At 51.2% G+C, this 23,355-nt stretch overlaps 1 protein-coding gene across 1 annotated transcript in view; it reads left to right on the forward strand.

Moving 5' to 3' along the window:
- Window positions 1–23,355, forward strand: part of gbe1a (glucan (1,4-alpha-), branching enzyme 1a) — a 187,415-nt gene that overhangs the window by 19,767 nt on the left and 144,293 nt on the right. Inside the window, exon 2 of the mRNA XM_031809578.1 lies at window positions 13,740–13,909. Coding sequence (XP_031665438.1) covers window positions 13,740–13,909 — 170 coding nt within the window. The remainder of the gene's footprint in view (window positions 1–13,739; window positions 13,910–23,355) is intronic.

Below are 23,355 nucleotides of genomic sequence, written 5' to 3' on the forward strand. Positions count from 1 at the left end.
ATGGAGGACTGATATACTATATTACTATATACACTGATGGAGGACTGATATACTATATTATTATATACACTGATGGAGGACTGATATACTATATTACTATATACACTGATGGAGGACTGATATACTATATTACTATATACACTGATGGAGGACTGATATACTATATTACTATATACACTGATGGAGGACTGATATACTATATACACTGATGGAGGACTGATATACTATATACACTGATGGAGGACTGATATACTATATACACTGATGGAGGACTGATATACTATATTACTATATACACTGCTGGAGGACTGATATACTATATTACTATATACACTGATGGAGGACTGATATACTATATTACTATATACACTGATGGAGGACTGATATACTATATACACTGATGGAGGACTGATATACTATATACACTGATGGAGGACTGATATACTATATACACTGATGGAGGACTGATAAACTATATTACTATATACACTGATGGAGGATATATATACAATTGTAGTCGGAGGTTTACATTTAGGGGCTTCACAGCAAAGGGGGCGACTATATGAAGTTTACATACACCTTAGCCAAGTGCATTTAAACTCAGTTTTTCACAATTCCTGACATTTAATCCTAGTAAAAATTCCCTGTCTTAGGTCAGTTAGGATCACCACTTTATTTTAAGAATTTGAAATGTCAGAATAATAGTAGAGAGAATTATTTATTTCAGCTTTTTATTTCTTTCATCACATTCCCAGTGGGTCAGAAGTTTACATACACTCAATTAGTATTTGGTAGCATTGCCTTTAAATTGTTTAACTTGGGTCAAATGTTTTGGGTAGCCTTCCACAAGCTTCCCACAATAAGTTGGGTGAATTTTGGCCCATTCCTCCTGACAGACCTGGTGTAACTGAGTCAGGTTTGTAAAGGCCTCCTTGCTCGCACACGCTTTTTCAGTTCTGCCCACACATTTTCTATAGGATTGAGGTCAGGGCTTTGTGATGGCCACTCTAATACCTTGACTTTGTTGTCCTTAAGCCAATTTGCCACAACTTTAGAAGTATACCTTGGGGTCATTGTCCATTTGGAAGACCCATTTGCGACCAAGCTTTAACTTCCTGACTGCTGTCTTGAGATGTTGCTTCAATATATCCATGTAATTTTCCCTTCATGATGCCATCTATTTTGTGAAGTGCACCAGTCCCTCCTGCAGCAAAGCACCCCCACAACATGATGCTGTCACCCCCGTGCTTCACGGTTAGGATGGTGTTCTTTGGTTTGCAAGCCTCCCCCTTTTTCCTCCAAACATAATGATGGTCATTATCGCCATTTTTGTTTCAGAGGACATTTCTCCAGATGCAAAGTGTAGCCTTGCTTTTTATGGAGCAGTGGCTTCTTCCTTGCTGAGCGACCTTTCAGGTTATGTGGATATAGGACTCGTTTTTTGTGTGGATATAGATACTTTCGTACCTGTTTCCTCCAGCATCTTCACAAGGTCCTTTGCTGTTGTTCTGGGATTGATTTGCACTTTTCACACCAAAGTACGTTCATCTCTAGGAGACAACGCGTCTCCTTCCTGAGCGGTATGACGGCTGCGTGGTCCCATGGTGTTTATACTTGTGTACTATTGTTTGTACAGATGAACGTGGTACCTTCAGGCATTTGGAAATTGCTCCCAAGGATGAACCAGACTTGGAGGTCTACAATTTTTCTTCTGAGTTCTTGGCTGATTTCTTTTTGATTTTCCCATGATGTCAAGCAGAGAGGCACTGAGTTTGAAGGTAGGCCTTGAAATACTTCCACAAGTACACCTCCAATTGACTCAAAAGAGGTCAATTAGCCTATCAGAAGCTTCTAAAGCCATGACATCATTTTCTGGAATTTTCCAAGCTGTTTAAAGGCACAGTCAACTTAGTGTATGTAAACTTCTGACCCACTGGAATTGTGATACAGTGAATTATAAGTTAAATGATCTGTCAGTAAACAATTGTTGGAAAAATTACTTGTCATGCACGAAGTAGATGTCTTAACCGACTTGCCAAAACTATAGTTTGTTAACAAGACATTTGTGGAGTGGTTGAAAAACGAGTTTTAATGACTCCAACCTAAGTGTATGTAAACTTCCGACTTCAACTGTACACTGGTGGGGGACCGACGTACCAGACGCCCTGGTGGGGGGGCCGACGTACCAGACGCCCTGGTGGGGGACCGACGTACCAGACGCCCTGGTGGGGGACCGACGTACCAGACGCCCTGGTGGGGGACCGACGTACCAGACGCCCTGGTGGGGGACCGACGTACCAGACGCCCTGGTGGGGGACCGACGTACCAGACGCCCTGGTGGGGGACCGACGTACCAGACGCCCTGGTGGGGGACCGACGTACCAGACGCCCTGGTGGGGGACCGACGTACCAGACGCCCTGGTGGGGGACCGACGTACCAGACGCCCTGGTGGGGGACCGACGTACCAGTGGAGGACCGACGTACCAGTGGAGGACCGACGTACCAGTGGGGGACCGACGTACCAGTGGGGGACCGACGTACCAGTGGGGGACCGACGTACCAGTGGGGGACCGACGTACCAGACGCCCTGGTGGGGGACCGACGTACCAGACGCCCTGGTGGGGGACCGACGTACCAGACGCCCTGGTGGGGGACCGACGTACCAGTGGAGGACCGACGTAACAGTGGAGGACCGACGTAACAGTGGAGGACCGACGTCCCAGACGCCCTGGTGGGGGACCGACGTACCAGTGGGGGACCGACGTACCAGTGGGGGACCGACGTACCAGACACGCTGGTGGGGGACCGACGTACTATGTATATACAACCTTGAAGTTTGGCGTCACCTTGGAGGACTAGGCAAGATGGAGGAGAGGGATGGGATGTTTGCAACACAAGCACAAGTTTGTGTCGACACACACAACCCCCCCCCCCCCGTTCTTCACGAGTGTCAACTTGAGTCTCAATAGATTAATTAAGAACAAAGCAGAACAGAGGCGAGAGTCTGTCTGTCCTGCCTCTCTCCTGTCAGAGGAATAATTAAGGTTTAAAGTATGCAGTTTAAACATCCAGGATAACGTAGTCACTATGCAGTTTAAACATCCAGGATAACGTAGTCACTATGCAGTTTAAACATCCAGGATAACGTAGTCACTATGCAGTTTAAACATCCAGGATAACGTAGTCACTATGCAGTTTAAACATCCAGGATAACGTAGTCACTACGCAGTTTAAACATCCAGGATAACGTAGTCACTATGCAGTTTAAACATCCAGGATACCCTAGTCACTATGCAGTTTAAACATCCAGGATACCCTAGTCACTATGCAGTTTAAACATCCAGGATACCCTAGTCACTATGCAGTTTAAACATCCAGGATACCCTAGTCACTATGCAGTTTAAACATCCAGGATACCCTAGTCACTATGCAGTTTAAACATCCAGGATACCCTAGTCACTATGCAGTTTAAACATCCAGGATACCCTAGTCACTATGCAGTTTAAACATCCAGGATACCCTAGTCACTATGCAGTTTAAACATCCAGGATACCCTAGTCACTATGCAGTTTAAACATCCAGGATACCCTAGTCACTATGCAGTTTAAACATCCAGGATAACGTAGTCACTATGCAGTTTAAACATCCAGGATAACGTAGTCACTATGCAGTTTTGAGAGTGCAAAGCTTAAGTATAACAAAATATAATTTCCTGAAGTAAATGTGGTGTGTTGCAAGTCTTACAGTATTAATGGTTGTAAAATAGTAGTTGTGGTAGAAATTACACCACTTTTTAAAATTCATATTTATGCCTCTAACTTTCTCACTCATAATTATTCAGAATTTATTAAGGATTATTCATAATTATGATAGCGTCGATATTAGTGTGGACGTATTTAGAATCACATTATTTTCTTATTTACAATAAAAGTGACTCCAAAATGACAATAGGTTATTTACCGTTCATTTCTATTGGGCACAAAATAATCTGAAACACAAACGAAACAAATAGCAAATGAATTGTACATGTTTTTAGTCACAAGCTATGAAATGTGAGAACAAGTACTTCACTTTTTAACTCATTTAGTCCCAAATGCTTTTGGTCCACTAAAATGGGAGGAGGAACCTTGTACATAAAGTGCTGTAATTTCTCAACGGTTCAGCTGATATGGATGAAACTACCATCAAATTAAAGCTGTCGGTTTGCACACTATAGAGGGAATAGGGTACCATAGGGCTCTGGTCTAAAGTAGTGCACTATATAGGGAATAGGGTTCCATAGGGCTCTGGTCTAAAGTAGTGCACTATATAGGGTACCATAGGACTCTGGTCTAAAGTAGTGCACTATATAGGGTACCATAGGACTCTGGTCTAAAGTAGTGCTCTATATAGGGAATAGGGTACCATAGGGCTCTGGTCTAAAGTAGTGCACTATATAGGGAATAGGGTTCCATAGGGCTCTGGTCTAAAGTAGTGCACTATATAGGGTACCATAGGACTCTGGTCTAAAGTAGTGCACTATATAGGGTACCATAGGACTCTGGCCTAAAGTAGTGCACTATATAGGGTACCATAGGACTCTGGTCTAAAGTAGTGCACTATATATGGAATAGGGTACCATAGGGCTCTGGTCTAAAGTAGTGCACTATATAGGGTACCATAGGACTCTGGTCTAAAGTAGTGCTCTATATAGGGAATAGGGTGCCATAGGGCTCTGGTCTAAAGTAGTGCACTATATAGGGAATAGGGTTCCATAGGGCTCTGGTCTAAAGTAGTGCACTATATAGGGAATAGGGTTCCATAGGGCTCTGGTCTAAAGTAGTGCACTATATAGGGAATAGGGTGCCATAGGGCTCTGGTCTAAAGTAGTGCTCTATATAGGGAATAGGGTGCCATAGGGCTCTGGTCTAAAGTAGTGCACTATATATGGAATAGGGTACCATAGGGCTCTGGTCTAAAGTAGTGCACTATATAGGGTACCATAGGACTCTGGTCTAAAGTAGTGCTCTATATAGGGAATAGGGTGCCATAGGGCTCTGGTCTAAAGTAGTGCACTATATAGGGAATAGGGTTCCATAGGGCTCTGGTCTAAAGTAGTGCACTATATAGGGAATAGGGTTCCATAGGGCTCTGGTCTAAAGTAGTGCACTATATAGGGAATAGGGTGCCATAGGGCTCTGGTCTAAAGTAGTGCTCTATATAGGGAATAGGGTGCCATAGGGCTCTGGTCTAAAGTAGTGCACTATATAGGGAATGGGGTTCCATAGGGCTCTGGTCTAAAGTAGTGCACTATATAGGGAATAGGGTTCCATAGGGCTCTGGTCTAAAGTAGTGCACTATATAGGGAATAGGGTTCCATAGGGCTCTGGTGTAAAGTAGTGCACTATATAGGGAATGGGGTTCCATAGGGCTCTGGTCTAAAGTGGTGCACTATATAGGGTACCATAGGACTCTGGTCTAAAGTAGTGCACTATATAGGGTACCATAGGACTCTGGTCTAAAGTAGTGCTCTATATAGGGAATAGGGTGCCATAGGGCTCTGGTCTAAAGTAGTGCACTATATAGGGAATAGGGTTCCATAGGGCTCTGGTCTAAAGTAGTGCACTATATAGGGAATAGGGTGCCATAGTCATTGTATCATTTCAAAGCCAAAGTACAGAACCAAAACAACAAAACAGTTCTGACTGTCCCAATACTTTTGGAGCTTACTATCCAATCAGAAACGAGTATTCAACAATCCTGTGGTATAAGCCAGTGTGATAGCAGATGCTCCTGAGTCTGTCTGTGTAAATGGGAGGATGGGGGGCTTTCCAAGTCGTGTGTCCTGTCCTATGTAAATCACTTGGTCACGATGAGCCGATTGACGCTTGTGAGCAGGTGCCAATGATAGGAGATACTCCAGAATGTGTGTTGGAAAAATTCTGAATGAGTGTCACGGGGAGAGATGAGGTTCGCGGAGTGCTTCCCAAGTCCTGCGTCTCTGTTTGGTCGGTCAAAAGCACTGAGTCACGGTGATCCAGCTTGCGGATTTGGCAGTGACTTCTGAGGTGTTGACACACACACACACACAACCTCCTGCCCTAAATAGGAGCACATATAGACTGAGAGATCCTATCAGGATATTTCATGCTTTCCTTATTGACATATAGATGTAACAGAATTATTATTATTATTATTATTATTATTATTATTATTATTATATATGAAAAATGATAAGCTGAAGTCACTGTGGTGTTACACACTATTGGGTTGACTATCTGTCAAACGTGGCCCTGGGCCGGTCTTTACCTGGGTCACACGTGGCCCTGGGCCGGTCTTTACCTGGGTCACACGTGGCCCTGGGCCAGAATGTCTTGTCAGACAGTCCTGTGTGTGTGTGTGTGTGTGTGTGTGTGAGAGATCAATACAGGCCCGGTCGGAGGTTGTGTATGAGTGTTAGCTGCGTCTCCTTAGAGAGATGTTTGTGTGTGTGCCTCCCAAGTGTTTGTGTGACCTCTGTGTGACCTCTGTAGCGTGATGTGACAGGGAGGATGTGATAGGTTGTCTCTGGAGGTCTATACTGAGCTCATTAAAACAGAAACACTGATGGGTTGACACACACACACACAGAGATAACATGGAATACACTGAGAGGTAATTAACAACAGTTGAATGTTTTATTCACAGCACACACTGGATAACAGTAGAGAGAGTTGGTTGGTGTGTGTGTGTGTGGTCTGTCTCTGTCGGTCATGCTAGGGGCTATGTTCCATGGTCTTGCCAATGCTGTGTGTGTTGACTCAATTGGTGTGTTAAAAAAAAAAAAATGGTAATGTAGCTTAAATGTCAAGTAGGCGGGATGTCCCATAACCTCTCCTCCTCCGGGGGGGAGAGGGAGACCGCGGAGGGGGGGGGGGAGAGGGAGACCGCGGAGGGGGGGGGGAGAGGGAGACCGCGGAGGGGGGGGGGGAGAGGGAGACCGCAGAGAGGGGGGGGAGAGAGGGAGACCGCGGAGGGGGGGGAGAGGGAGAGACCGCGGAGGGGGGGGGGGGAGAGGGAGACGGCGGAGGGGGGGGGGAGAGGGAGGCCGCGGAGGGGGGGGGGGGGGGGGGGGGGGGGGAGACGGAGACTGCGGGGGGGGGGGGGAGACTGCGGGGGGGGGGGGAGACTGCGGGGGGGGGGAGACCGCGGGGGGGGGGGGGGAGAGGGAGACTGCGGAGGGGGGGGGGGTGGGGAAGGAGGGAGACTGCGGGGGGGGAGAGGGAGAGGATAGGGGGGGGGGGGGAAGGGAGACCGCGGAGATGGGGCGGAAGGGGAGGACCGCGGAGGGGGGGGGGAGAGGGAGGAGCGGAGAATGGGAGGGGGGGGGGGGGGAGACGGAGACTGCGGGGGGGGGAGGATGCGGGGAGGGGGGGGGGGTGTGGGAAGAGGGAGGACTGACGGTGGGGGGGGAGAGGGAGAGGGGGGGGGGGGACTGTGGGGGGGGGGGGGGGGGGGGAGTGAGGGGAGATGGGGGGGGGGGGGGGGGGGGGGGGGAGAGGGAGGATGCGGTGGGGGGGGGGGGGGGGGAGGATGCGGAGGGGGGGGGGAGAGGAGGAATGCGGAGGGGGGGGGGGGGGGGGGAGATGAGACTGGAGGGCGGGGGGAGAGGGAGATGCGGAGGGGGGGGGGAGGGGAGGGACTGCGGGGGAAGGGGGGGGGGAGGGAGTAGACTGCGGAGGGGGGGGGGGGCCAGGAGAGGGAGGACTGCGGGGGGGGGGGGGGGGAGAGAGGGAGGAGAGGAGAATGCGGAGGGGGGGGGGGGAGGGGAGGGGGAGAGGGAGGATTGCGAGGAGGGGGGGAGGGAGACTGCGGAGGAGGGGGGGAGGGAGACTGCGGAGGGGGGCGGGGGGGGGGAGAGGGAGACTGCGGAGGTGGGGGGGAGAGGGGGGGGAGACGGAGACTGAGGGAGGGGGGGGGGGGGGGGGAGGGGGGAGGGAGGAAAGGGGGGGGGGGGGGGAGAGGCGGGGCGAGGGGGGATAGGGGAGACTGCGGAGGGGGGGGGGGGGCGCGGAGATGCGGAGGGGGGGGGGTGGGAGGGGGAGAGGGAGACGCGGATAGGGAGGGGGGGGGGGGGGGGGAGACGGAGGGAGGGAGACCGCGGAGGGGGGGGGCGGAGGAGAGGGAGACCGCTGAGGGGGGGGGGGGGAGAGGGAGACCGCTGAGAGGGGGGTGCGGGCGAGAGAGAGGGAGACCGCTGAGGGGGGGGGAGAGAGGGAGAGGGAGACCCGCTGAGGGGGGGGGAGAGTGAGGAGAAGGAGGGAGAGAAGGAGACGTTGCATAAATAACTACAGTGCAACTAGAGTCCTGTATGAATGACGGGGATAACGGGCAGATACATTTGGGTTATTTACATTGGTATTTCACACACTGGTTGGCCATGTTCTTGTGGTAGCAGGTCACACGTTGCTGATGGCACCCTGGTATGTCGCCTATAGGCTTGTCAAATTGTTTTCAATACATTTCAATGTCCGTACTGTGAGACGCCTGTCTCCAATAGGGAGACAGGACAGGCCACGTATAACAACACCTGCACCGGATGGGTACAATTGAACATCACACCTGCGGGACAGGTACAGGATGGCACCAACTGCCCGAGTTACACTAGGAACGCACAATCCCTCCATCAGTGCTCAGACTGTCTGCAGTAGGCTGAGAGAGGCTGGACTGAGGGCTTGTAGGCCTGTTGTAAGGCAGGTCCTCACCAGACATCACCGGAAACAATGTTGCCTTTGGGCACAAACCCACCGTCGCTGAACCAGACAGGACTGGCAAAAAGTGCTCTTCAAGGACGAGTTGCGGTTTTGTCTCACCAGGGGGTGATGGTCAGATTCGCGTTTATCGTCGAAGGAATGAGCGTTACACCGAGGCCTGTACTCTGGAGCGGGATCGAGGTGGATGGTCCGTCATGGTCTGGGGCGGAGTGTCACAGCATCATCGGACTGAGCCCTTTGTCATTGCAGACAATCTCAACGCTCCTCCCTCACGTGGTACCCTTCCTGCAGGCTCATCCTGACATGACCCTCCAGCATGACAATGCCACCAGCCATACTGCTCGTTCTGTGCATGATTTCCTGCAAGACAGGAATGTCAGTGTTCTGCCATGGCCAGCAAAGAGCCCGGATCTCAATCCCATTGAGCACGTCTGGGACCTGTTGGATCGGAGGGTGAGGGCTAGGGCCATTCCCCCCAGAAATGTCAGGGAACTTGCAGGTGCCTTGGTGGAAGAGTGGGGTTACATCTCACAGCAAGAACTGGCAAGTGGGGTAACATCTCACAGCAAGAACTGCCAAATCTGGTGCAGTCCATGACGAGGAGATGCACTGCAGTACTTAATGCAGCTGGTGGCCACACCAGATACTGACTGTTACTTTTAATTTTGACCACCCCTGTTGTTTAAGGATACATTATTCAATTTCTGTTAGTCACATGTCTGTGGAACTTGTTCAGTTTATGTCGCAGTTGTTGAGTCTTGTTATGTTCATACAAATAAGTTTGCTGAAAATAAACGCAGTTTACAGTGACGTTTTTATATTGAGTGTCGATTCAGTTCCACCAAGGATGACGAGCCGCCAGAACCCAGGACAGCCGCCAGAACCCAGGACAGCCGCCAGAACCCAGGACAGCCGCCAGAACCCAGGACAGCCGCCAGAACCCAGGACAGCCGCCAGAACCCAGGACAGCCGCCAGAACCCAGGACAGCCGCCAGAACCCAGGACAGCCGCCAGAACCCAGGACAGCCGTTAGAAGATTTGTATTTTTCTTTGGAGCACATTGAACTGCGGTGTGGGAGGATTCTTTGTTGCAAGACATCATTGCATCATACATGGCCATAAGAACACACCACATTTTCACACCTAACAGTGTTTATTGATCGGCACAGTCACTCACATTTGATTTAATCTCATAGTGGTTTATAGGTCAGTATTTGTGAACTGGATTTTGTTTTTTCTGTGGATTCATGTTTATTGTATTGAACTTTGAAAGCCCAGTGACCCCTCAGATTTAGAATAGATGTGGTTGCTCCTTTTTGAAAGCTGTGAGCTTTAGAGCTTTACCCGACGTCACGGCGTCATTGCTCCAGATCACCACCAGGGGGAGTTAGAGCACTGGTTACTCCCCTATTACTCCCCTATTACTCCCCTATTACTCCCCCACACTTCGGCAAAGATGGCTGACAAAACATTTTGGGAGGCAAATTCAAGTAGTTATAACATCATAACGAGTCAAGCAAAACATTTACAATTGAGAGAAATATGTTGATGTAGAGACAAACGATTGTGTGTATTCTTTTGTCAAAGTTAATTTACGAAAATCACTATTTTGCACGTTTTTTTTCTTCTTTTTTTCAGTCATATCCAGGTGTATCAAACGCCAGTCTGTGAATCATGTCTGCATGTAGGTATTACAATTATACACTTCAACAGTGTTTACCACTCCTGCTCCTGGGACATCAATGATTACACATTGTAACTATGCAATAGACTAGAAACATGATGTTATAATTCATATATAAAGAACCAGTGAACCTCCGGGTGTCCATCATTAATACTGTGTCTCCAGAAGTTTCTGTCCGTGACTGATGCAACCTTTAAAAAAGCATTAAAGACAGAGTTAATGAGTACGTGAGTTAATGAGTACGTGAGGTCATGAGAGAAAGTCTGGACATGGGCCTGCTCTCCTTTATGTAAGGTATTAGGCTCTTTCCCCATGTTACCTACAGTATGTACTGTATGCTAGGGAAGGAGAAGGAGCGAGCGAGAGGGAAGGAGAAGGAAGGAGAGTAGCGAGGGAGAGGGAAGTACAGTAGGCTATGCTTACTTGTCAGACTACACAGTAGCCTAATAAATAAATGCAGGTGACTTATATCTTCAGAATGCTTTATTACCCAACTGTAAAAGCATATACTGTACTGTATTTCATCATCAGCATCTTTATGCTTTCATTAATAAAAAAATTATGATAAATATACTCTTTCAAAATACAGATGTTGATTTAGTTATGGACCCCATAACAAATGACTTTGATATTCTTGAGATATGTGTTGACTGAATATAAACAAGTGATGTCTGCTTTTTTTGTCACTCACTCTTGGGTAAAACGACATCTCTAAAATATTGCTACTTTTGAAACAAAGTGATTATTATTAATTCATTCATTGTGAATTATATAAGCCCCTTAGGATCTGTGATAATATCTAACGGAAAATGTCCCTTACATATTAATTTTAGAGTCCTCCAATCCTCTAAATGTAGTTGATTGAAAATAATATTTTTTGATATACTGCAGGCCTACCATAGACTAAATGAGTCTCACTAGTGTTGAGTAGTGTCTGTCTAATTCTGTAGGAGACATCACAACTATGAAATAACACCTATGGAATCACGTTGTACAGCGCCATATTTTCCGTTCCATTCTAAAAAAAACGGAGTATTATTTTGCGTTTTTCATGGAATAGAAACACCAGAATATTAATGAAATTAATTAAGTACCAGTCAAAAGTTCGGACAAACCTACTCATTCCAGGATTTTTCTGTCATCAAGGCAAAGGGTGGCTACTTTGAAGAATCTATAACACTTTAACATTTTTTTTTATAGTAAAATAAATAAATAATAATAAATAAAATAGGATGTTTTTCCCACTCCGGAGCGAGTGCTCGAATTAAGTGGCAATGTTAAAGTGATCATTTGAAACAGGTCATCTATGCTAGATTTTTTACAACTTTAGTTGTGAATGATACCAACCTTTTAGAATGTGTTAGAAATCAAAACATATTTGGGCATGACGGGACTGTAAACTATTGATGATTTGAGAAAGTAGGGAGGAAAAAAGCTTGTTCTCTGTTCCTTGTCTCAGGCTGGTCAAACTGTCTCATCAAGTGATCCTATTTTCACTCATCAAACTATTCTTAATGTAATCTTGTCTTTACTAATATGTAAAATGTGTTTACATTTAGAATGGCCCATTATCAAAGGGGCAGGGACTGGAGCAGGGACTGGGGCAGCAACTGGGGCAGGGACTGGAGCAGGGGCAGGGACTGGGGCAGGGAGGGGACTGGGGCAGGGACTGGGGCAGGGGGGGACTGGAGCGGGGACTGGAGCAGGGACTGGGGCAGCAACTGGGGCAGGGACTGGGGCAGGGACTGGAGCAGCAACTGGGGCAGCAACTGGGGCAGGGACTGTGGCAGGAGCAGGGACTGTGGCAGGGACTGGAGCAGGGGCAGGGACTGGAGCAGGGGCAGGGACTGGGGCTGGAGCGGGGGCTGGAGCGGGGGCAGGGACTGGGGCAGGGACTGGGGCAGGGACTGGGGCAGGGACTGGAACAGGGACTGGAACAGGGACTGGAACAGGGACTGGGGCAGGGGGGGAATGGAGCAGGGACTGGGGCAGGGATAGGGACAGGAGCAGGAGTAGGGACTGGAGCAGGGACAGGAGCAGGAGTAGGGACTGGAGCAGGGACTGGGGCAGGGGGGGGGACTGGAGCAGGAACTGGCGCAGGGATTGGGGCAGGAACTGGCGCAGGAACTGGGGCAGGAACTGGGGCAGGAACTGGGGCAGGGACTGGGACTGGGGCAGGGACTGGAACAGGGGCAGGGACTGGGGCAGGAACTAGAGCAGGAGCAGGGACTGGGGCAGGGACTGGGACTGGGGCAGGGGCAGGGACTGGGGCAGGGACTGGGGCAGGAACTAGAGCAGGGGCAGGGACTGGGGCAGGGACTGGAACAGGGACTAGAACTGGGGCAGGGACTGGGGCAGGGACTGGAACTGGGGCAGGGACTGGAACTGGAACAGGATCATGGACAGGGACTGGAACAGGGACTGGAACAGGATCATGGACAGGGACTGGAACAGGGACTGGAACAGGAACAGGGACTGGAACAGGATCAGAGACTGGGACAGGGACTGGGACAGGGACTGGGACAGGGACTGGGACTGGAACAGGTTAAGGGACTGGGACAGGGACTGGAACAGGTTCAGGGACTGGAACAGGTTCAGGGACTGGGGCAGGATCAGGGACTGGGGCAGGATCAGGGACTGGGGCAGGATCAGGGACTGGAGCAGGATCAGGGACTGGGGCAGGATCAGGGACTGGAGCAGGATCAGGGACTGGGACAGGGACTGGGGCAGGATCAGGGACTCGATCAGGGACTGGGGCAGGGACTGGAACAGGTTCAGGGACTGGGGCAGGATCAGGGACTGGATCAGGGACTGGATCAGGGACTGGGACAGGGACTGGAACAGGATCAGGGACTGGAACAGGTTCAGGGACTGGGGCAGGATCAGGGACTGGAGCAGGATCAGGGACTGGGACAGGGACTGGGGCAGGATCAGGGACTCGATCAGGGACTGGGACAGGGACTGGATCAGGGACTGGGGCAGGGACTGGAACAGGTTCAGGGACTGGGGCAGGATCAGGGACTGGATCAGGGACTGGGACAGGGACTGGATCAGGGACTGGGGCAGGGACTGCAACAGGATCAGGGACTGGAACAGGTTCAGGGACTGGGGCAGGATCAGGGACTGGAGCAGGATCAGGGACTGGAGCAGGATCAGGGACTGGAACAGGGGGAAAATCCATGTTATCTGCACTCCAATGGAGGCCACTCTCTTTCCCACTGGTCCGTTTTTATTATTTATTTATCGTGTTTTATAACGTAGTTCTCTGGAGGCTTCGTTAATGTGTGTGTACTAACGTCTTTCACCATCTCTCTATCTGTAGGTACCAGTTGTTCACTGAGAGGTTGTCTAAGTTGGAGGAGGCTGAGGGGAGTTTTGATGACTTCACCAGGAGTTACATGTCCTATGGTGTCCAGAGACAGGCGAATAACAGCCTGATGTTCAGAGAGTGGGCTCCGGGAGCTCAGGCCTTGTTCCTCACTGGGGACTTCAGTAAGTACACACACACACCGGAGGATGAGAACACACACAGACGGGCGGACGAGAACACACCACACACACACACAGACGGGCGGACGAGAACACACACACACACACACACAGACGGGCGGACGAGAACACACACACACACACACACACACACACACACAGACGGGCGGACGAGAACACACACACACACACACACAGACGGGCGGACGAGAACACACACACACACACACACAGACGGGCGGACGAGAACACACACACACACACACACAGACGGGCGGACGAGAACACACACACACACACACACACAGACGGGCGGACGAGAACACACACACACACACACACACACACAGACGGGCGGACGAGAACACACACACACACACACACACACACAGACGGGCGGACGAGAACACACACACACACACACACACACACACACACACACACACGGGTGGACGAGAACACACACACACACGGGTGGACGAGAACACACACACACACACACACACACACACACACACGGGTGGACGAGAACACACACACACACACACACACACACACACGGGTGGACGAGAACACACACACACACACACACACGGGTGGACGAGAACACACACACACACACACGGGTGGACGAGAACACACACACACACACACACACGGGTGGACGAGAACACACACACACACACACGGGTGGACGAGAACACACACACACACACACGGGTGGACGAGAACACACACACACACACGGGTGGACGAGAACACACACACGGGCGGACGAGAACACACACACACACAACACACACGGGCGGACGAGAACACACACAGACACGGTCAGACGAGAACACACACACACACACACAGACGGGCGGACAAGAACACACACACACTTTCCTTATCGCTAGCGCATGCATGCATACATATACACACCCTGACCGGACAGTTTATTAGGTACATCACCCCGTTCAGGAACGTGGTTCGCTCCTCCAAACAGTGTGGCCGTGGCTTGTTATATAAAGCAGGCATTCAGTTACTGTTGATGACAGAGTCAGGATGTGGCGTAAACAGTATGAGTCCATGGACCTGCCTGGTGTCAACGGGACAGACTGATGGGCGTGGTGTACAGACCTGCCTGGTGTCAACAGGACAGACTGATGGGCTTGGTGTACAGACCTGCCTGGTGTCAACGGGACAGACTGATGGGCTTGGTGTACAGACCTGCCTGGTGTCAACGGGACAGACTGATGGGTGTGGCATTCTGGTGTCAACGGGACAGACTGATGGGCGTGGTGTACAGACCTGCCTGGTGTCAACAGGACAGACTGATGGGCTTGGTGTACAGACCTGCCTGGTGTCAACGGGACAGACTCATGGGCTTGGTGTACAGACTCGCCTGGTGTCAACGGGACAGACTGATGGGCGTGGTGTACAGACCTGCCTGGTGTCAACGGGACAGACTGATGGGCTTGGTGTACAGACCTGCCTGGTGTCAACAGGACAGACTGATGGGCGTGGTGTACAGACCTGCCTGGTGTCAACAGGACAGACTGATGGGTGTGGTGTACAGACCTGCCTGATGTCAACAGGACAGACTGATGGGCGTGGTGTACAGACCTGCCTGGTGTCAACGGGACAGACTGATGGGCGTGGTGTACAGACCTGCCTGGTGTCAACAGGACAGACTGATGGGCTTGGTGTACAGACCTGCCTGGTGTCAACGGGACAGACTGATGGGCGTGGTTTACTGGTGTCAACAGGACAGACTGATGGGCGTGGTGTACAGACCTGCCTGGTGTCAACAGGACAGACTGATGGGCGTGGTGTACAGACCTGCCTGGTGTCAACGGGACAGACTGATGGGCGTGGTGTACTGGTGTCAACAGGACAGACTGATGGACGTGGTGTACAGACCTGCCTGGTGTCAACAGGACAGACTGATGGGCGTGGTGTACAGACCTGCCTGGTGTCAACGGGACAGACTGATGGGTGTGGTGTACTGGTGTCAACAGGACAGACTGATGGGCGTGGTGTACAGACCTGCCTGGTGTCAACAGGACAGACTGATGGGCGTGGTGTACAGACCTGCCTGGTGTCAACGGGACAGACTGATGGGCGTGGTGTACAGACCTGCCTGGTGTCAACAGGACAGACTGATGGGCGTGGTGTACAGACCTGCCTGGTGTCAACGGGACAGACTGATGGGTGTGGCGTTCTGGTGTCAACGGGACAGACTGATGGGTGTGGCGTTCTGGTGTCAACGGGACAGACTGATGGGCGTGGTGTACAGACCTGCCTGGTGTCAACGGGACAGACTGATGGGCTTGGTGTACAGACCTGCCTGGTGTCAACGGGAAAGACTGATGGGCGTGGTGTACAGACCTGCCTGGTGTCAACGGGACAGACTGATGGGCTTGGTGTACAGACCTGCCTGGTGTCAACAGGACAGACTGATGGGCGTGGTGTACAGACCTGCCTGGTGTCAACGGGACAGACTGATGGGCGTGGTGTACAGACCTGCCTGGTGTCAACAGGACAGACTGATGGGCTTGGTGTACAGACCTGCCTGGTGTCAACGGGACAGACTGATGGGCGTGGTGTACTGGTGTCAACAGGACAGACTGATGGACGTGGTGTACAGACCTGCCTGGTGTCAACAGGACAGACTGATGGGCGTGGTGTACAGACCTGCCTGGTGTCAACGGGACAGACTGATGGGTGTGGTGTACTGGTGTCAACAGGACAGACTGATGGGCGTGGTGTACAGACCTGCCTGGTGTCAACAGGACAGGCTGATGGGCGTGGTGTACAGACCTGCCTGGTGTCAACAGGACAGACTGATGGGCGTGGTGTACAGACCTGCCTGGTGTCAACAGGACAGACTGATCGGCGTGGTGTACAGACCTGCCTGGTGTCAACAGGACAGACTGATGGGCTTGGTGTACAGACCTGCCTGGTGTCAACGGGACAGACTGATGGGCGTGGTGTACAGACCTGCCTGGTGTCAACAGGACAGACTGATGGGCGTGGTGTACTGGTGTCAACAGGACAGACTGATGGGCGTGGTGTACAGACCTGCCTGGTGTCAACAGGACAGACTGATGGGCGTGGTGTACAGACCTGCCTGGTGTCAACGGGACAGACTGATGGGCGTGGTGTACAGACCTGTCTGGTGTCAACGGGACAGACTGATGGGCTTGGTGTACAGACCTGCCTGGTGTCAACGGGACAGACTGATGGGCGTGGTGTACAGACCTGCCTGGTGTCAACGGGACAGACTGATGGGCGTGGTGTACAGACCTGCCTGGTGTCAACAGGACAGACTGATGGGTGTGGTGTACAGACCTGCCTGGTGTCAACAGGACAGACTGATGGGCGTGGTGTACTGGTGTCAACAGGACAGACTGATGGACGTGGTGTACAGACCTGCCTGGTGTCAACAGGACAGACTGATGGGCGTGGTGTACAGACCTGCCTGGTGTCAACGGGACAGACTGATGGGTGTGGTGTACTGGTGTCAACAGGACAGACTGATGGGCGTGGTGTACAGACCTGCCTGGTGTCAACAGGACAGACTGATGGGCGTGGTGTACAGACCTGCCTGGTGTCAACGGGACAGACTGATGGGCGTGGTGTACAGACCTGCCTGGTGTCAACAGGACAGACTGATGGGCGTGGTGTACAGACCTGCCTGGTGTCAACGGGACAGACTGATGGGTGTGGCGTTCTGGTGTCAACGGGACAGACTGATGGGCTTGGTGTACAGACCTGCCTGGTGTCAACGGGACAGACTGATGGGCGTGGTGTACAGACCTGCCTGGTGTCAACGGGACAGACTGATGGGCTTGGTGTACAGACCTGCCTGGTGTCAACAGGACAGACTGATGGGCGTGGTGTACAGACCTGCCTGGTGTCAACAGGACAGACTGATGGGCGTGGTGTACAGACCTGCCTGGTGTCAACGGGACAGACTGATGGGTGTGGTGTACTGGTGTCAACAGGACAGACTGATGGGCGTGGTGTACAGACCTGCCTGGTGTCAACAGGACAGACTGATGGGCGTGGTGTACAGACCTGCCTGGTGTCAACGGGACAGACTGATGGGCGTGGTGTACAGACCTGCCTGGTGTCAACAGGACAGACTGATGGGCGTGGTGTACAGACCTGCCTGGTGTCAACGGGACAGACTGATGGGTGTGGCGTTCTGGTGTCAACGGGACAGACTGATGGGCTTGGTGTACAGACCTGCCTGGTGTCAACGGGACAGACTGATGGGCGTGGTGTACAGACCTGCCTGGTGTCAACGGGACAGACTGATGGGCTTGGTGTACAGACCTGCCTGGTGTCAACAGGACAGACTGATGGGCGTGGTGTACTGGTGTCAACAGGACAGACTGATGGGCGTGGTGTACAGACCTGCCTGGTGTCAACAGGACAGACTGATGGGCGTGGTGTACAGACCTGCCTGGTGTCAACGGGACAGACTGATGGGCGTGGTGTACAGACCTGTCTGGTGTCAACGGGACAGACTGATGGGCTTGGTGTACAGACCTGCCTGGTGTCAACGGGACAGACTGATGGGCGTGGTGTACAGACCTGCCTGGTGTCAACGGGACAGACTGATGGGCGTGGTGTACAGACCTGCCTGGTGTCAACAGGACAGACTGATGGGTGTGGTGTACAGACCTGCCTGGTGTCAACAGGACAGACTGATGGGCGTGGTGTACTGGTGTCAACAGGACAGACTGATGGACGTGGTGTACAGACCTGCCTGGTGTCAACAGGACAGACTGATGGGCGTGGTGTACAGACCTGCCTGGTGTCAACGGGACAGACTGATGGGTGTGGTGTACTGGTGTCAACAGGACAGACTGATGGGCGTGGTGTACAGACCTGCCTGGTGTCAACAGGACAGACTGATGGGCGTGGTGTACAGACCTGCCTGGTGTCAACAGGACAGACTGATGGGCGTGGTGTACAGACCTGCCTGGTGTCAACAGGACAGACTGATGGGCGTGGTGTACAGACCTGCCTGGTGTCAACGGGACAGACTGATGGGTGTGGCGTTCTGGTGTCAACGGGACAGACTGATGGGCTTGGTGTACAGACCTGCCTGGTGTCAACGGGACAGACTGATGGGCGTGGTGTACAGACCTGCCTGGTGTCAACGGGACAGACTGATGGGCTTGGTGTACAGACCTGCCTGGTGTCAACAGGACAGACTGATGGGCGTGGTGTACAGACCTGCCTGGTGTCAACAGGACAGACTGATGGGTGTGGTGTACAGACCTGCCTGGTGTCAACAGGACAGACAGATGGGCGTGGTGTACAGACCTGCCTGGTGTCAACAGGACAGACTGATGGGCTTGGTGTACAGACCTGCCTGGTGTCAACGGGACAGACTGATGGGCGTGGTGTACTGGTGTCAACAGGACAGACTGATGGGCGTGGTGTACAGACCTGCCTGGTGTCAACAGGACAGACTGATGGGCGTGGTGTACAGACCTGCCTGGTGTCAACGGGACAGACTGATGGGCGTGGTGTACTGGTGTCAACAGGACAGACTGATGGACGTGGTGTACAGACCTGCCTGGTGTCAACAGGACAGACTGATGGGCGTGGTGTACAGACCTGCCTGGTGTCAACGGGACAGACTGATGGGTGTGGTGTACTGGTGTCAACAGGACAGACTGATGGGCGTGGTGTACAGACCTGCCTGGTGTCAACAGGACAGGCTGATGGGCGTGGTGTACAGACCTGCCTGGTGTCAACAGGACAGACTGATGGGCGTGGTGTACAGACCTGCCTGGTGTCAACAGGACAGACTGATGGGCGTGGTGTACAGACCTGCCTGGTGTCAACAGGACAGACTGATGGGCTTGGTGTACAGACCTGCCTGGTGTCAACGGGACAGACTGATGGGCGTGGTGTACAGACCTGCCTGGTGTCAACAGGACAGACTGATGGGCGTGGTGTACTGGTGTCAACAGGACAGACTGATGGGCGTGGTGTACAGACCTGCCTGGTGTCAACAGGACAGACTGATGGGCGTGGTGTACAGACCTGTCTGGTGTCAACGGGACAGACTGATGGGCTTGGTGTACAGACCTGCCTGGTGTCAACGGGACAGACTGATGGGCGTGGTGTACAGACCTGCCTGGTGTCAACGGGACAGACTGATGGGCGTGGTGTACAGACCTGCCTGGTGTCAACAGGACAGACTGATGGGTGTGGTGTACAGACCTGCCTGGTGTCAACAGGACAGACTGATGGGCGTGGTGTACAGACCTGCCTGGTGTCAACGGGACAGACTGATGGGCGTGGTGTACAGACCTGCCTGGTGTCAACGGGACAGACTGATGGGCGTGGTGTACAGACCTGCCTGGTGTCAACGGGACAGACTGATGGGTGTGGCGTTCTGGTGTCAACGGGACAGACTGATGGGCGTTCTGGTGTGGGGAATGTTTTCCTGGCTCACGTTACGTCCCTTGATACCAACTGAGCAACGATTGAACGCCACAGCGTATTGTTGTTGACCAAACCCAGTATCTTTGGGACGAGATGGAAGGTGTTGTTGACCAAACCCAGTATCTCTGGGACGAGATGGAAGGTGGTGTTGACCAAACCCAGTATCTTTGGGACGAGATGGAAGGTGTTGTTGACCAAACCCAGTATCTCTGGGACGAGATGGAAGGTGGTGTTGACCAAACCCAGTATCTCTGGGACGAGACGGAAGGTGGTGTTGACCAAACCCAGTATCTCTGGGACGAGATGGAAGGTGGTGTTGACCGAACCCAGTATCTTTGGGACGAGATGGAAGGTGGTGTTGACCGAACCCAGTATCTTTGGGACGAGATGGAAGGTGTTGTTGACCAAACCAAGTGTCTTTGGGACGAGATGGAAGGTGGTGTTGACCAAACCCAGTATCTTTGGGACGAGATGGAAGGTGGCGTTGACCAAACCAAGTGTCTTTGGGACGAGATGGAAGGTGTTGTTGTTGACCGAACCCAGTATCTTTGGGATGAGATGGAAGGTGGTGTTGTTGACCAACCCCAGTATCTTTGGGACGAGATGGAAGGTGGTGTTGACCAAACCAAGTATCTCTGGGACGAGATGGAAGGTGTTGTTGACCAAACCCAGTGTCTTTGGGACGAGATGGAAGGTGTTGGCAGTCCAATCTGCAGCGACTGCGTGATGCCATCTCGTCAGAATGGACTAACATCTCCGTGGAACATTTCCGACACCCAAATAATTCAGGCTGTTCTGGAGGCAAAGGGGGGTCCGACCCCGTACTAGATGGGTGTACCTAATAAACTGGCCAGTGTGGGGGGAACACCTGCTCTTTACTTGACATACAGTAGACCAGGTGAAAGCTATGATCTCTTATCAGTGTCACATGTTAAATCCACTTCAAATGTGTAGATGAAGGGGAGGAGACAGGTTAAAGGAGGATGAGAGAGAGAGGTTGAAGGAGATGATTGTATTCTAAACATCTTGGGATGTCAGAGCAGTTTAACAGACAAGTCTGTTTTTTCAGGTGAGTGCCCCAGGCCTGTTAAGCTGCAATAGCATCGCCTTAGGCCACTAACACCTCTGTCTGGAAATGGACTGTGTGTGTGTGAGAGACAGAGCAAGCTAGTGTGTTCTACTGTCTACTAAGGTGGCATGATTTGGTGCATTGGGTATTCATCTCATAACACAATGTGACACCAATAAGTGCACTCTGCTCCTCTCTCTGTACAGTCGTGGCCAAAGGTTTTGAGAATGACACAAGCATTTATTTCCACAAGTTCCACACAAGTTTGCTGCTTCAGTGTCTTTAGATATTTTTGTCAGATGTTACTATGGATACTGAAGTATAATTACAAGCATTTCATAAGTGTCAAACTTCAATTACATGAAGTTGATGCAAAGAGTCAATATTTGCAGTGTTGACCCTTCTTTTTCAAGATCTCTGCAATCCACCCTGGCATGCTGTCAATTAACTTCTGGGCCACATCCTGATGGCAGCCCATTCTTGCATAATCAATGCTTGGAGTTTGTCAGAATTTGTGGGTTTTTGTTTGTCCAGTTCTCAGTGGGATTAAGGTCTGGGGAGTTTCCTGGCCAGGGACCCAAAATATTGATGTTTTGTTCCCCTAGCCACTTAGTTATCACTTTTGCCTTATGGCAAGGTGCCCCATCATGCTGGAAAAGGCATTATTCATCACCAAACTGTTCCTGGATGGTTGGGAGAAGTTGCTCTCGGAGGATGTGTTGGTACCATTCTTTATTCAGTGCTGTGTTCTTAGGCAAAATTGTGAGTGAGCCCACTCCCTTGGCTGAGAAGCAACCCCACACATGAATGGTCTCAGGATGCTTTACTGTTGGCATGACACAGGACAAGCTATTTTCCGGATGCCCCAAACAATTGGAAAGGGGATTTCATCAGAGAAAATGACTTTATACCAGTCCTCAGCAGTCCACTCCCTGCAGAATATCAGTCAGCCTGGAGAGAAGTGGCTTCTTTGCTGCCCTTCTTGACACCAGGCCATCCTCCAAAAGTCTTCACCTCACTGTGCGTGCAGATGCACTCACACCTGCCTGCTGCCATTCCTAAGAAAGCTCTGTACTGGTGGTTCCCTGATCCCGCAGCTGAATCAACTTTAGGAGACGGTCCTGGCGCTTGCTGGACTTTCTTAGGCGCCCTGAAGCCTTCTTCACAACAATTGAATTGCACTCCTTGAAGTTCTTGATTATCTGATAAATGGTTGATTTAGGTGCAATCTTACTGGCAGCAATATCCTTGCCTGTGAAGACCTATTCGTGCAAAGTAATGATGACGGCACGTGTTTCCTTGCAGGTAACCATGGTTGACAGAGGAAGAACAATGATTCCTTTTGAAGCTTCCAGTCTGTTGTTCAAACTCAATCAGCATGACAGAGTGATCTCCAGCCTTGTCCTCGTCAACACTCACACCTGTGATAACGAGAGAATCACTGACATGATGTCAGCTGGTCCTTTTGTGGCAGGGCTGAAATGCAGTGGAAATGTTTTTGGGGGTTCAGTTCATTTGCATGGCAAAGAGGGACTTTGCAAATAACCTCTAGCGTCGAGCAATCAGATTTTCAAAATATGCTTTTCAACCAAAGCTACACAAGCATTTGTGTAAGAGTATTGATAGCTAGCATAGCATTAAGCCTAGCATTCAGCAGGCAACATTTTCACAAAAACAAGAAAAGCATTCAAATAAAATAATTTACCTTTGAAGAACTTCAGATGTTTTCAATGAGGAGACTCAGATAGCAAATGTTCATTTTTTCCCAAAATATTATTTGTGTAGGAGAAATAGCTCCATTTTGTTCATCACGTTTGGCTAAGAAAAAAACCCGAAAATGTAGTCAACACAACGCCAAACCTTTTTCCAAATTAACTCCATAATATCGACAGAAACATGGCAAACGTTGTTTAGAATC

This window comes from Oncorhynchus kisutch, linkage group LG29 (assembly GCF_002021735.2).
Source record: "Oncorhynchus kisutch isolate 150728-3 linkage group LG29, Okis_V2, whole genome shotgun sequence".
In the NCBI taxonomy this organism is placed as follows: domain Eukaryota; kingdom Metazoa; phylum Chordata; class Actinopteri; order Salmoniformes; family Salmonidae; genus Oncorhynchus; species Oncorhynchus kisutch.